Here is a 14,585-nt window from a genome sequence, read left to right on the forward strand (position 1 = left end):
TCATGGACAAAATATATGTTAAAAAGACGTCCCACCCAGACTGTATCTAATCCTTAGCCTATGGAACATAGAAGTGATTTCAGAGATAACTTCCAAATAATTACAGCAGTGTCTCCTTTTAAGAATCTGGTATCAAAACTCAAAACTGTCCCTTATTCCTACCTCAATAGGAAAGTTGATAAATTCAACTTTTGGTGACTGGAGACCATTGTAGAAATTGTTTTGAAATGACCAAGACAACAACAAAAAATGTTAAGTAAATGAAATTAAATGGCTCACATTTAAAAATAAATGTTCAAGCTACCCAGTAATCATTTTATGGCAAATCAAAACAGTAATTTTCATTTTACAATCTCTCAAACAACAAAGTTTGTGTGGCTTTATTGCACGTATTATTTAGTTAATTACTGCAATGGACTGAATTGTGTCTCCCCACCAGACTAGTACACTTGAAAAGCTAACCCACAATATGACTATACTTGAAGATGGGGCCTATAGGAAGGTAATTAAGGTTAAATGAGGTTTTAGGGGTGGAACCCTGATATTTGTAGGATTAAGGTCTTTGGAAGACGAGACATCAGAGAGCTCGCTAGGTCTCCTCCAAGTGAGGACACAGTGGAAAGGTGATTGCTGCAAACCAAGAAAAGGGCTCTCACCAGAAATTAAATTCTGCCAGACTTGATCTCAGACCTTCCAGCCTGCAGACTGTGAGAAAATAAATTTTTGTTGTTTAAGCCACCCAGTCCATTCATTCTATTTTGTTATGTTAGCCTGAACAGACTAATATACTTACTTACCTACTCATTTATTCTTGTTTCTTTAATGAGAATACTCAGTACTAAAGAAGTCTTACTTAAACACAGCAATTTTTTTCTTAACTACACTGATGGGATAGTCAACTGGTATAATTTTATTAAGGGAGTTGACCTCAGCAAGATGAATGGCTAGGAGGTCCCAACATTTCTCTGCCTCCCACCAAAAAAATAAATAAATAAATAAATAAACTATAAACTCATGAAAATATCTCAGGAAAAGCTGTGGACTATAATGAAGAAGGAGCAAAAACATGGCAGAACTCAAAAACTGATGATGGCCATATAGAAAAGTGTAGGAAGCATTTTACCCTCCTTACTCCATCGCCCAGTCTTCAGTAGCTCCGTGTCAGGCAGAGTCCCCATAGAGGAACTTCACCCCACAGGGAAAAGGAGAGCAGAGAATCCCTGCAAGTCTCACCACTGTGGCTTCCGATGGTCTCCACCAGTACAGGTCCCAGCTAATGGAGCTTCCCAGAGTCCCTGCTGCTGAGTCTCTCCCCCAGGGCTGGAGCTATTGTTGCAGTGGGCCATGCCCTAAAAGGCTCCAGTCGCCATTCTTTGGGATTGAGATACGTCAGTATGTTGTGATATGTAAGACCAGAGCTGCCACTTCCCTGGGCTCTACCCTTCTTCCTGGTTCCCAGCTCTTACGTATCATTTCTGGGGACCACCTGGCTGATGCTCTGAGCCCCACCACTGGTCCCAGGTCATGGCTCTGATCTGTTAGTGCCAGGACTATTCTTCTGCTGGTCTGAGCCCCACCTTCTCAGTCCAACACACAGCTTTAATGGACCACCAGGGATAAGTTGCTGTTCTTCTGTGACTGCCAAAGTTGAGACTTTGTCCTATCAACCCCAGATTGTGCTGCTACTGCACTTTGCCCCCAGGGCCCAAGCCATTGCTGCACTCTGTCACCCCAGGGTCCATGCTGCTGCAGTCTGTGCTAACATTGAGCTCGGCTGATGGAGCCGCATGAGACTACACTGCTGTGCTCCCCTGGGAACATAAGACCACCTCACAGCCACATTCAGGGGGGAAGTCTTTCCCTACTGAAGCCAGGCCACTTGTGACAACATGGATGGGCTTGGAGGGCATTAGGCTAAGTGAGATAAGACAGAGAAAGAAAATACTGTGTGATGCCACTTATACGTGGAATTAAAAAAAAAAAAAAGCTGATTTTATAGAAACAAAAAATTGAATGGTGGTTGCCAGGTGCAGAGAAGAGGGAAAAGGGGAAATGGATGTCAAAGTATGCAAATTTGCACTTATAAGAAGAAAAAGTTCTGAAGATCAAATGTATAGTATGGTGACTATAGTTATAAAGGGGTATTGTATCATTCTAAGTTGCTGAGAGTAGATCTAAATCATTCTCATTACACATACACAAATAAAGAGTTAACTATGTGAGATGATGGATGTGTTAATTATTCTGATCTTGGTAATCATTCTACAATATATATGCATATCAAATTATCTTATTGTATACTTTAAATATATATTATTGTATTTCTCAACTATTCATCATTTAAGTTAAAAAAATCCAAACTCCAAAACTAATGTGTATTAGATATCAATAATACTAAATTTTAAAAATAATTTTAGTGAATTACTTTATATTTAGTTACACGTTCAATAAAAACTATACCTCAGTTTAAAATAAGAACATATTTTTCATCAAAGTATAAATTAAAATCATAATACACACACATATAAGGAAAAAAGTCATTTTTGGCACACAAATCATAGAAATGTATTTAAATTTTTTATGAAGAAAGGATAATTAAAGGATACTTTTATATTTTGAAATTATGTAAAAAAGCAGAATATATATAATATATAACCTATATTAACATATATGTTAATCACAAAGCAGATTATGGCTAGTATAAAAAGAACTAAACAGAAATATGAAATATTTCAAAATATTGGGTGTGTTCCAAGTGATGAGATTTTAAGTCTTTTTTTTTTTTTTTTTGGCTTTATACTTTAAGACATGATTTGAAAATTTTCTATAATGAGAAAATAATACTTTTGAAATTAAAAGAATAAGTATATGTAAAAGTAAAATAGAGCAGCAAAATGGAGAGTAAGTATGCTAGAGAATATCAACTCCAGACTGAATCGAGGAGGATAAAAAGTAACTCAGGTCCTGGGCAAATAACAGTCCTCAGGGCCTCACTTCTTTCTTTAGTAGAGAATGTTTACCGCTGCTGGCAGCCTTCCCCAATCAAAAGCCAGCTCTCAAATATTAATTTGAACCCTGAATTTATCAGCATGTCTTGCAACTGTCAGCACATGCCATTATTTTTCAGATAAAATTCATGTGCTTCAGCAGCAGGCATTGCTCCTTCGAAGATTATCTTTACTAAAAACCATCAACCTCAAAATTGAACCAATTCTCAGGGAATTACTCTCAGGGAAATAAAATATTGTATTACTTATTTAAGATTCAGCAAGTTATTACCAAAGAGATTTCACAGACTTATTGTAATAGGTGCATCGATAGATTCCTGTGATCACAAACCCTTTAGAGTTACAGGCATTGCTGGTTTCTACTACCTACTGCCCTAACGCATCTATTTATGTATGTGTGTATGTATTTATCCATTTATTTATTTAACGTATGTTTATATAAGACCTAAAATGTGCACTGTCGACATAAAAGTAAGCAAATAAAATGAGTTTGCTGCCATCAAGATGAGCAGATGAATATATTATAGCAGAAATTGTTGGTTGCCTCCCTACTAAAAATTAGTTTTCCTTTACTTTACTTCTAAAAGAAGCGATCTTTCATAGTAGAAGCTGAAAACACTAAAGTCTTGCTTTTGCATGGATACATGCTCAAGTTTGGGGAGATTTCTTAAAAAAATATTCTTCTATCATATCTTGGTGGAACCTCCAAAAAAAGTTCTTCCTTTACAAAAATGATGATGCTCAAGGACAAGCATCTCTCCTTGAAACATTCTCTCTTCAACTTTATACACAGTCATATAGATCTTTAGACACTATACTGGTACAGTGAGGAATTAAAGCTTAGAACAAATCAGTAAACTGAGGGTCATGATATGAAAAAGTATAAAATACAAATAAAAAAAACTCTGGGTCCTTGCTGACATTATTTAGCTAATGAATAATTTAATTTAGCTACTAAAATTGTCATGCCTCTAGACCTCTTGTTATTTGAGTTAGTAAAAATCTAGCTGTTAAACAGTGTTTTGCGGAAAGCATATGCTTACAGCATCCTAATTTATGCAAATTCATAGCCTATTCATACACAACACACTTGATTTCATATATAAGTGCTCCTCTCAAAGTGAAATAAATAACAAGGCTTAGAAATAATGTCTCATTTTTTCAAGAAATACAGATTTTCAACAAATTATGATTTGATAATTTCTGAAAGTTGATAAATTAGTAATCTATATTTAACAACTGTCATATTACAAAGAAGTAAATCATTGAAAATTATTGGATCTCCTCGTTCTTTTCTCCCAATTTTTCTTTCTATAACTCTTCAATTTGAGAGATGAAATTAAAAAAATTTAGAAAGCCTCATATGATCATGTATTTTTGCATAAATCTCCCAGCCTAATACCTAAAACTTACCAGCTTTAGGAAGCTTGGCACTGGTTTATTATATTCCTGATCTTATTAAATTAAACTAATTCAGAGGAAGTATACGTTTCATTGCAAATGCAACCATATCACACAGAAACACTTTTTCCCCCCAATTTCAATTATTTGTTGTTGATGACTGCAAAAAGCTAAGGCTAAGTTGAATATAAAAGTTGATAGTCCAAGCTCAAGAGTCTCAGTATGAAAGATTAAAGGTAGACAGGCAAGTGCCTGGGACTGTATACTTTTATCATATTTATTTGTCACATATGATAAGCAGAGTACTGACAGTCAGTAAGCATTAATGAGAATTAATTCACAGTGTTCTTAGCGTCCTGGGGAATATCTTGTTATAAGTGAGGTCAAAGGAATGGCAGGAAGCATATTTATGAAAAACTAAATGGCAAGATGTGCCCAGATTCACGACTTGTATGGAATGAGAATTTAATAAATACAGGTTTACATAATAGGAACAGCTTCCCACGACACTAAAACAAAAGTAAACATATCAAAGAAGAGTGAGAAGTCATTTCTCACTGTTTTCACTGGAAAAAAAAAAAAATGAAAGGATTTTCCAACCATTAAATAAAGTGAAGGATTATCTTTAATTTAAACCTGATATCCATAGATTGGGATGATAATTGTAATAAAAACACTTAAAAATAGATATTACACAGGAAGTAATCTGCACTTACTCATAAAACAAATTATTATTCCTACCACTAAGAGGCTAATACTCTATCACTCTGCTACTTTGGGAATGCAGATGTACCACAAGCACCATCAAAGCCACCTGCCTCTATCTCTGCCACTCAATGGAGACAACAAAGAGTATCTATTAGTTTCTTCTTGCTACAATAACAAACTACCACCTACTAAGTGGCTTAAAACTATAATTTATTCTCTTACAGTTCTGAAAGTCAGAAGTAAGAAATAAATTTTATGGCACAAAGTCAATGTAAGAAATCAATTTTATGATACAAAATCAAAGTATTGGCAGGGCTGTGTTTTTTCTGGAGACTACAGGGGGAAAACCCTTTACGTTGTCTTTTCTCCTCTACTTCTGTGGTCACACAGTCTCCTTCTTCTTTAGGCCTTCTTGTCTCACTCTTACAAAAAACATGTGTAATTACACTTAGGATCCACTCAGATAACTTGGGATAATCTTTCTATCTCAGGGTCCTTAACTTAATCACACCCACAAAGTCTCCTTTGCCATAAACTATAAACTTCACAGGTTCCACGGGTTAGCAAGCGTACATATTTGGGAGGCCCTTAGTCATTCAACCACAACCATAGTTTGTGATAGGTCTCTTACCTGTATATAGGACTTGACTTGTTAGTCTCATAAAGGAAAGTTCAATAACCAAAATCAATCAACCATGATTAAATATAAAGACTATCATAAAAAGATTTATGTAAGAACGTAGGTCTCCAGTGGACCTCATCTGTGGAAACTTGCTCAATATGTGTTCTCCTTAATATAAATATTCTAAAGGACAATATTTCTCAATGTTGAATTAAACTAACTGAAGGTTACAAAGGGACTTTAAACACTTTGGAATGATGCCTGCCTTTGATTAAGAAGGTACCCAGGAAATCATATCTGTATTCATCTTCATTAATTAAGTAGGGAATAAAATGAAAGCACCTTCAATCCAGTCAAATACAACTCTAATTCTTGTGAAAATCTGGAAATTAAATGTAAGCTAAATTATATTTTAGATAATTTAGGTATTGAGCTAGCCAGTTAGAACAGGAAGGGAGAAAGATGCTCACCTTAAATAATAAATCCTTCTTCCCATAACGAAGCTCCTTCAGCTGGGCTTGGATTTTCTTTGACTGTAAGAACAAAAACAGGGATTAGTGACTTAATTTCATTTATACTCTCAAACCTGAAAATTAAAATTCTTTTAAACTGCACAAGAATGAATTTTGCTGCCAAACAAAAAAGACCTCAATTATTTGGAAGTGAAACAGAAAAGCTTAATCTCTGCTTTGGGAGTCAGACTTCCAGCTATTCTAGGCAAGAAGAGACAACCAAAACCTGTTTAAAGGAGGCATATTGTTTAAAAGGTAGTATTTGAAGCCTCCTCTCGCCTCCCTCCCAACAAACACACAAAGAATCTGAGTCACCCAGGCATATCCAACAATTCAATTTTAAATGCTAAGTATGTCTATGCATATGTATATACCTCAGTTTTCACTGCTTATATACAATTACATAACTTTTTGAGGTGAAATATACATAAGTTTAAAATGACAACTATTTAGATTTGAGATACGTACAAAGGGAAGATAGCAAGCAAATGTGACAGAAGGTGAGAGAAGTAGCTAGAATGCTAAGATGTTGAGGTGAAGAGTGTTTGCCCTTCAAAGGAAAGCACTTTTTAAGAGGACTATTACAAACATGAAAGTGTTCATAGCAAAGGAATCTCTCCCAGCAGACATGTTTGTCTACCATTTGGAATATGTTCTGGTGAGCCCCAGATGCTGACCAAGCATTCCCATCTTTCCAGAGCACACCCAATTTCAAACACTCTAACATAAGGACCCCAGCTATTTGTCTTTCTAAATCTGAGATGATACGTTCTGATTCTTCAACAGGATAAAAAGAACACATACAAATAGATTTATAGTCACATGAAAAATGATAGTTGAAAAAATAGTTGAGTGGGAATGCAAAATGGTATAGTCATTTTGGGAAACAGTTGGTACTTTCTTACAAAGATATATTATACATCAATTCTTTCTAGGTATTTACCTAGGAGAAATTATAACATATACATAAATGTTTATAGTATCATTATTCATAATAATCAGAAGCTGGAAATAATCCAGATGTCCATTAACTGGTGAATAGTAAGCAAATTGTGGTACATCCATGAAATGGAATACTAAAAAAACTGTTAGGCATTAAAAAAAAAAAAGTAAGTCTGAAACAAAAGTATTATACTACTAATGCAAAAAAAAAGCATGCACCCCAATGTTCATACCAGCATTACTTCAATAGCAAAGATATGGAAGAACACTAAGTGTCCATCAACAGAATTGATAAAAAAAGATGTCATATATAATATAGTAAAATATTACTCAGCCATAAGAAATAATGAAATTCTGCCATTTGCAAGAAGGTGGATGGAACTAGAGGGTATTATGCTTAGTGAAATAAGTCAGACAGAGAAAGACAAATACTCTGTTATTACTTATATATGGAATCTAAAAAATAAAACAAATAAATCTAAATAAAAAAACTGAAACATAGACAAAAACTGAAACATTCAGACATAGAAAACAAACTAGTTGTTACTAACAGGGAGGGGAAAGAGGTGAGGGACAGTTAAGTGTATGGGATTAAGAGATACAAACAACTATGTGTAAAATAAGTAAGCAGCAAGGATATATTGTACAACACGGGGAAATATATAGCCATTGTTTTGCAGTAACTTTAAATGGAGTATAATCTCTAAAAATATTGCATCACTATGTTGTATACCTATGAAACTAATATAATCTTGTAAATCAACTATACTTCAATAAAAAGCAAAAGAAAAGAGTAACATAAATCAAGCACAGTTTCAGTTTAAATGTAGGATTTAATAGTCTTAATTTCTTACCTATTTCTTCAATATAGCTTTAAAAATTCTATCCTGTAATGCAATAGTTGCCAAACTTTAAGGTGCTCAAGAATCACCTGAAGGGCTTCTTAAGATGCAGATTAAGTCAGTGAAACTATTCTAGATGATACTGTAATGATGGATTCATGTCATATATTTGTCAAAACCCATAGCATGCACAACACCAAGAATGCACCCTAATCTAAACTAGAGACTTTGGGTGACAATGATGTGTCAATGCAGTTTCATCTATTACAACAAATTCACCACTCTAGCAGAAGATGTTGATAGTAGGAGAAGCTGTGTGTGGTGACAGGGGCTATATGGGAACCCTCTGAACTTTCTGCTCAATTTTGCTGTGAACCTAGAACTGCTCTAAACACATAGTATTTTTTAAAAATGAACAAGCAAAAATAAAACAAAAGTAGCTGACTATAATACATAATAAGCTGCGAGATCCTTGTGGGATAATTATATCCTAGTAAATTGTGTTGATATGAAAATCCTCTTTTAACAAATAAAACCTACTCATGTTTTTGAAATACGGTAATTTTTCAAGCATAAGTGAATGTCTTTGAGTCTTCCACTGAACCAATTGTAACTATGATTCAGTTTCCTATTGTGTTTCTAACCATGTAAGGTGGTAGAGTTTACAAAGTGGGGGACTGTGTTATGATGGTGTTAAAATTACTAAATCATCATCTAATGATGGAAGCATCATCAGAGTAGAATCTTGAAAGCGTTGTAAATGATACAGCAATAAAAGTTTCAAATATTAGAAACACAGTTTTTCACAGACATCCTGGTCAAGAGCCCACTGCACTGACTTACTGAATCAAGAAGTTGAAATAAATAAATAAAGAGAAAGGGCAAATGAATGAATTGTAATGAACATATTTCAATTTATTTCAACATAATACAATACGAATATCTAAAACATTCAGGAATTCCTACACAAGAATGCAGAAATAATTTATCCTCTAAGGAATTGAGATGAAGAAAGAAATATGAATCTTTCTTGAACTAAGGGGCTAAAAAGTATAGGTAGACCCAGGTTGTTGTTTGTTTGTTTTTTCAGTCTTCTGTTTGTTTCTAAACACAACAGACACCTTTTCCTTGGGGCCACCTTTCTCTCATGTACATGGGTGTTGTGGGGACTCTGGGGACATGTCAACCATCTCAAAGTACAGCTTCAATCCAGATGGTTTTTATTCAAAACTTAGTTCCACTTGTCTACCCTCTTATGAATAATATTCAGGACCTGTACATTACATACGTGATTGTTCTAGAAACCTAGCAAATATGAACAATGTAAGAGTCCATTTATGACCAAATAGAAAGGTACAATAAAAAAAAAAAAACACTACACAGGCTCTTATCTATAAGCTATTCAGTTTGATGATTCACCTTTAGTTTCCATGTATTGAAAAGTTCTATTTACTCCACATATAATATTATTGTAAGGACATTATAAGTGGATTATTATATTGCATCGTAGACTCTAACTTCAGTGTTGACTATAATGACTTTTGCATGTCCACCAAGGCATATTCTCACCTTCTTTAATAACAAACAAACAAAACAACAAGTTCTGGATGAGCACGTGACTACTAACCTAATAGCTTTTTCCAGCCTCCCTTCAACTTAGCTGGGCATGTGGCCTAGTTCTGGCAAATAGGATTCAATGACACATGTGCCATTACTTCCTAGATAGACTCCCAGAGCGCCCTGCTTGTGAGTCACCAGGTCCTCTTCCCTGTTCCTCCTGCTAGAACGTGATAATAACAGGAAAAGGTTTTTGGAGTGAGAGGTGGCTCCGTATTTAGGAGATGATAGAGGTAGTTCGCCAGCTCTGTGCCTTACTTCTAGACTACTCTGGGAAAAGGAGTAGTAAGCTTTCAGTTTGTGTAAGCCACTGTTCTTTTTTTACCTAAACCTCTTTCCTTCCCTCTTCCTCACAAGCATCAGATCTTTATTGAGGTATGAAGACTATTATCATCTTGTTCCTTATCATTCATAGGCTTTTCCATTAATTTTTTTTTTGTATAACTAATCCTATCTTCGTGTATGCTTTTTTGAGAATTCAGGTAACACACTGACTGTTGTCTTGTCTCCTTGAGGTACAAAGAATCACTTACTACGGCACTATTTCTACCATCTCACTGCTATCACTAAGAATTACTCACTGTGAGTTATATTTCTACAGCATTAAATAGGGGATCATAAAGTACTGGTGGATTTGGAAGATCAAGAGTACAAGAAATTGATTTTAATTAAACTTAGATTGAAAAGAATGACTTTTTTCCCCCTAAGAAATCCATGAGACAATATTCTCGTTAAACCAATAAATGTATTTGTTCCTTAAGTTTTATGGTCGACCCTGGAATCCTCATTTTGACACTCAACTGCCATTGCAAAACTGTGCAGACATCACATAGGGCACCAAAAATGAAAATTTAATGGATCTTCAGGTGTTTGCTATTAAGGGCATTCTGATAATCCAGTTAAGGAAGGAATTCAGAATATTATTTAGAAAAGTAACACTTAACTGGCTAAATTTTTTTCTTTTTCCTTTTGGAGATGAAATGTTAAAACATCCAAAAACATCCAAAAGTTAGACAATGTGTTTTTATTTTGTTATTCCAACATTTGTATTTATGTTATAGAGGGAAAAAAAAGCCACCAGATGTCTGGGTTTTCAAAGAAATCTGGCCCTAATATTGTTTCTATCCAGTTAAAGCTATAAGAAAGGGAAAATTTACTCACCTCTTCTGCATGCATGCCACATAGCTTGCTTCCTGACAAGAGTTTGTTTTTCAAGCTCTTATTCTGAGGAAAGAAACATAGTTTTATTGCTGAGGAGTTATAAAATATTAACAATTTACTTAAAGATGTCAGCAGCATTTCTCTATGTTTTGTTCACAAATAAGTCCTTCGTATGGGATGTAATGGATTTACATACACTGAGTAGAATCTGTAATGTAAAAGAATGTTTCTTTGATTCAGTAAACTTTTTTATGTATTAGCATTAACACATTCATTAGAAAATATGGAACTTCATTTGGTCTTACATTTAACTCTGTTTCATTGTATTTATGTATGTTGTTTTATAAAACAATTTTAGTATCAAATTTGCAATTTATGCTATTTTCTGAAAACACCCTTCTAAACAGCCAGCACTTATAGCTACTATAAGCTGGATGCTGGTCATCTCGGACGCTAGTGCAATATGGTCACAGACACATCAGAGTCTGAATTTGCTTTAAACATAAATGGTTTTGGAGTCCTCTTATATTCTGGCATCTGTGCATTGCCCTCAAAGGTTTCTTTGTTTTTCTTTATTAAAGAATTATCTTGATGCTCAGAGCCTAATTCTGCTTCCAGGCCTCTAAGTGTACTCGCTCTGCTGGGCTTGAGTGCAGACAGACATGTTAACCCTATGAACCCATCATAACTGCCATAGATTCATGGACAAATGTTTGTTATTTCAGAAATGGAAGCCACCTATTAGCCATGTGAATTTAAACCCTTGCAGGTATTCAATTATATCTCTCTCATTACACTCAGGCTTTCCTGTCTGTCCCATTCTGAGTACTTAAGCTTCTTTTAGACAGGCAGCCTAAAGGAGAGCAGAAAACTTTGTAAAACCCACAGGATTTAGACTTTGCACCATCTCTGCAGGAGCAAACAGCATAACAATGTAAAGTACATCCCATACATAATGCCTCTAAAGAGAGTCAATTTGATGAGCATCATAAGCAAATTGAACTAAATTTATGCAGCGTGAATGAATAACTGAATGAATGAAAACGTCAAATTTAAGACTTCTTCTCTCACAATTCCCACCTGATTATGAACATCATTTCATATTTTATTTTCTTGTCATGCAGAGAAAGGGTACAGTTGCCTCAGTTTGAAAGAATTCTTTGTCTAACTTTTCCTCTTTACCTAAGTGTTGAAATTCTAAAAGACTCATTTAGAATTTCAGTACCATGAAATGTTTTACACAAATGAGAAGTTATCTGGATTCATTCAAGTAATGTATTTTAGCAAATATTTGTACTCATCATATAACAAAACACAGATTAGGGTTTTTAAAGAGAATTTAATATATATTATTCCTGTATTTAAAAGCTCAAAAACGACAATAAAGGGATACATACTGATGTTCTAACTCTGCAGTGTTGCTCAGTTTGTAGGTTAAAAAAAATACCCCAGTTTTCCTTCTGCTTATGTCTATTTATGATACCTTTGGTATGCAATCTTAAATTCTTTTTCTATGAAAATTATCTATTTTTCTTTTTGATTTCTTCTGTTGTTTTTGTACATAAGAGATGTCTTCACTATCTCTAGAGATTTGTTATTCACTTAGATATTCCTCATTTTGATGGCTATAGTCTTTTAGAGGAAAGACTGGTGAAATTCAAACAAGGTGTATAGTTTGTTTAGTAGCATTGTATTAATGTTAATTTTTTGGTTCCATAACTGTTTGTAATGTCTTTTCGGACCTGATAGTTAAAGCACTAGCAACAAAATAAAAAATAACAAGTGAGACTGCATCAAACTAAGTAACTTCTAAAGAGATCATTAACAAAGAAGAGAAAACAAAAGTCCAAAAAGGTGCAAACCATGTATCTGATAAGGGGTTGATATCTAAAACATACAAAGAACTCATACAACTCAATAGCAAAAAACAAATAATCTAATTTTTAAAAAATGGACAAAAGACCTGAATAGACATTTCTCCAAAGAAGATATAGAAAAGGCCAACAGGTACATGAAAAAATCCTCACCATCACTAGTAATTAGGGAAACACAAATTAAAACCATAATGAAATATCACCTCATGCCTGTTAGAATGGCCATCATTAAAAAGACAAGCGGTAACAAATGGTGGCATTAACGTCGAGAAAAGGAAACCTTAGTGCACTTGTTCATGGGACTGTAAATCAGTGCAACAACTATGAAAAACAGTATGGAAGATCCTCAAAAAAATTAAAACTAGAACTACCATATGATTCAGCAATTCCACTTCTGGGAATACAACCAAAAGAAAAGAAAACAATAACTTAAAAAGATATCTGTACACCCATGTTCATAGTAGCATTATTTATATTAGCCAAGATATGGAAACAACCTGTGTCTGCTGATGGATGAATGGATAATTACACATTACTTTAGCCATTAAAAAGAAGAAATCCTACCATTTGTGACATGGATGAAACTTGAAAGCATTATGCTAAGTGAGAAAAGTCAGAAAGAGAAACTAAAAAACAAACAAAGAACCAAACTCACACACACACACAAGAAGAGATCAGATTTATGGCTACCAGAGGCAGAGGGTGGAGGGAGGAGGAACTGGAGGAAGGCGGTCAAGAGGTACAAATTTCCAGTTACAGGATAAATACGTAGAGGGGTGTAATGTACAACATGGTAACTACAGCTAACACTGATGTATGGCATAGAGAAAAAATTATTGAGAGAAAATCCTGAGTTCTCGTCACAAGGAAAACATTTTTAAAATTTCTTCTTTCTTTCCTTTTTATTCTATCTATATGAGAAGATGGCTGTTTGATGAATCTAATGTAATCTTTTCACAATATATGTAAGTCAAATCATCATGATGTACTCCTTAAACTTATACAGCAATCTATGTCAACTATTTCTCAATAAAACTGGAAACATTTAGAAATAAAAAGTTTAAATATCTAAAAAATAAAATTAAGGTAAACAAATAAATACAGTTGAGACAAGATGAGTGAAGTACATCACTGACTCCTTGAGTGAAGTACATCACTGAGTCCTTATGTGTCAACACAAACTGTCCACGCGTGAGTAAATGTATTAGAAATGATTATAAAGTTAATAATATATTTCAAAATTAGTGTATGTCATCTATGCTACTTAAAATTTCCATCTTCACTTAAAGCTTTTTCTCCCCTTTTTCCTTCCTTCTGCAATTTATTTTCTTTCCTTCTTTTCCTTTTGTTCATTTTGTTCAATTCTAAGGTGATAGATAAAGCAGTAAATACTTCTCTTGAAACGCGTAATAGACTTGGACGGTGCACCCAGCTCAGCAGAGGGAAGGCTGCCACTCCTCCACATGGATATCCTGTGGCCACCCCGAAAATGAGCAGTGATAATGGTGTGTATCCACAGTCTGCTCTGGCAGTTGGTAATTCTGGGCAACTATGTAAAACAATATGTTTCCATTAAGCCAGATGTCATTTCCAGAGCTTAAGAATTAGAATATTTCACTATTTTGCAATAAATCCAGAACTGGGGATAATTAATTATAATCACCCGCAATGGGGCCAATCATGGGATACGAGGAAAACTTGTCAAGGCCCATATTGAGATTGTTCTTAAATGGCACTTTCTTTGGAAACACGGGTGGCCCAGAGCACTGGAGAGAGAACGGTCATTCGCAGACAATTCACTGATTGAATCTTTCCACTCAGTGCTACAGATCACACTTCCCAGAAGGAAATGACTTGATATCCTTTAGGCATTAAGACCACAGTCTTTACAGTTTTGT

At 34.6% G+C, this 14,585-nt stretch overlaps 1 protein-coding gene across 4 annotated transcripts in view; it reads right to left on the reverse strand.

Annotated features, from left to right (window-relative positions):
* Positions 1-14,585, reverse strand: part of LUZP2 (leucine zipper protein 2) — a 422,350-nt gene that overhangs the window by 74,724 nt on the left and 333,041 nt on the right. For all 4 annotated transcript variants that reach the window (XM_031459867.2, XM_031459865.2, XM_031459866.2 and 1 more), the window contains exons 6-7: positions 10,814-10,876; positions 6,210-6,272 (exon numbers count right to left, since the gene is read on the reverse strand). In XM_031459867.2, coding sequence (XP_031315727.2) covers positions 6,210-6,272; positions 10,814-10,876 — 126 coding nt within the window. The remainder of the gene's footprint in view (positions 1-6,209; positions 6,273-10,813; positions 10,877-14,585) is intronic.

The sequence above is a fragment of the Camelus dromedarius genome, chromosome 12 (genome assembly GCF_036321535.1).
Source record: "Camelus dromedarius isolate mCamDro1 chromosome 12, mCamDro1.pat, whole genome shotgun sequence".
Taxonomy (NCBI): domain Eukaryota; kingdom Metazoa; phylum Chordata; class Mammalia; order Artiodactyla; family Camelidae; genus Camelus; species Camelus dromedarius.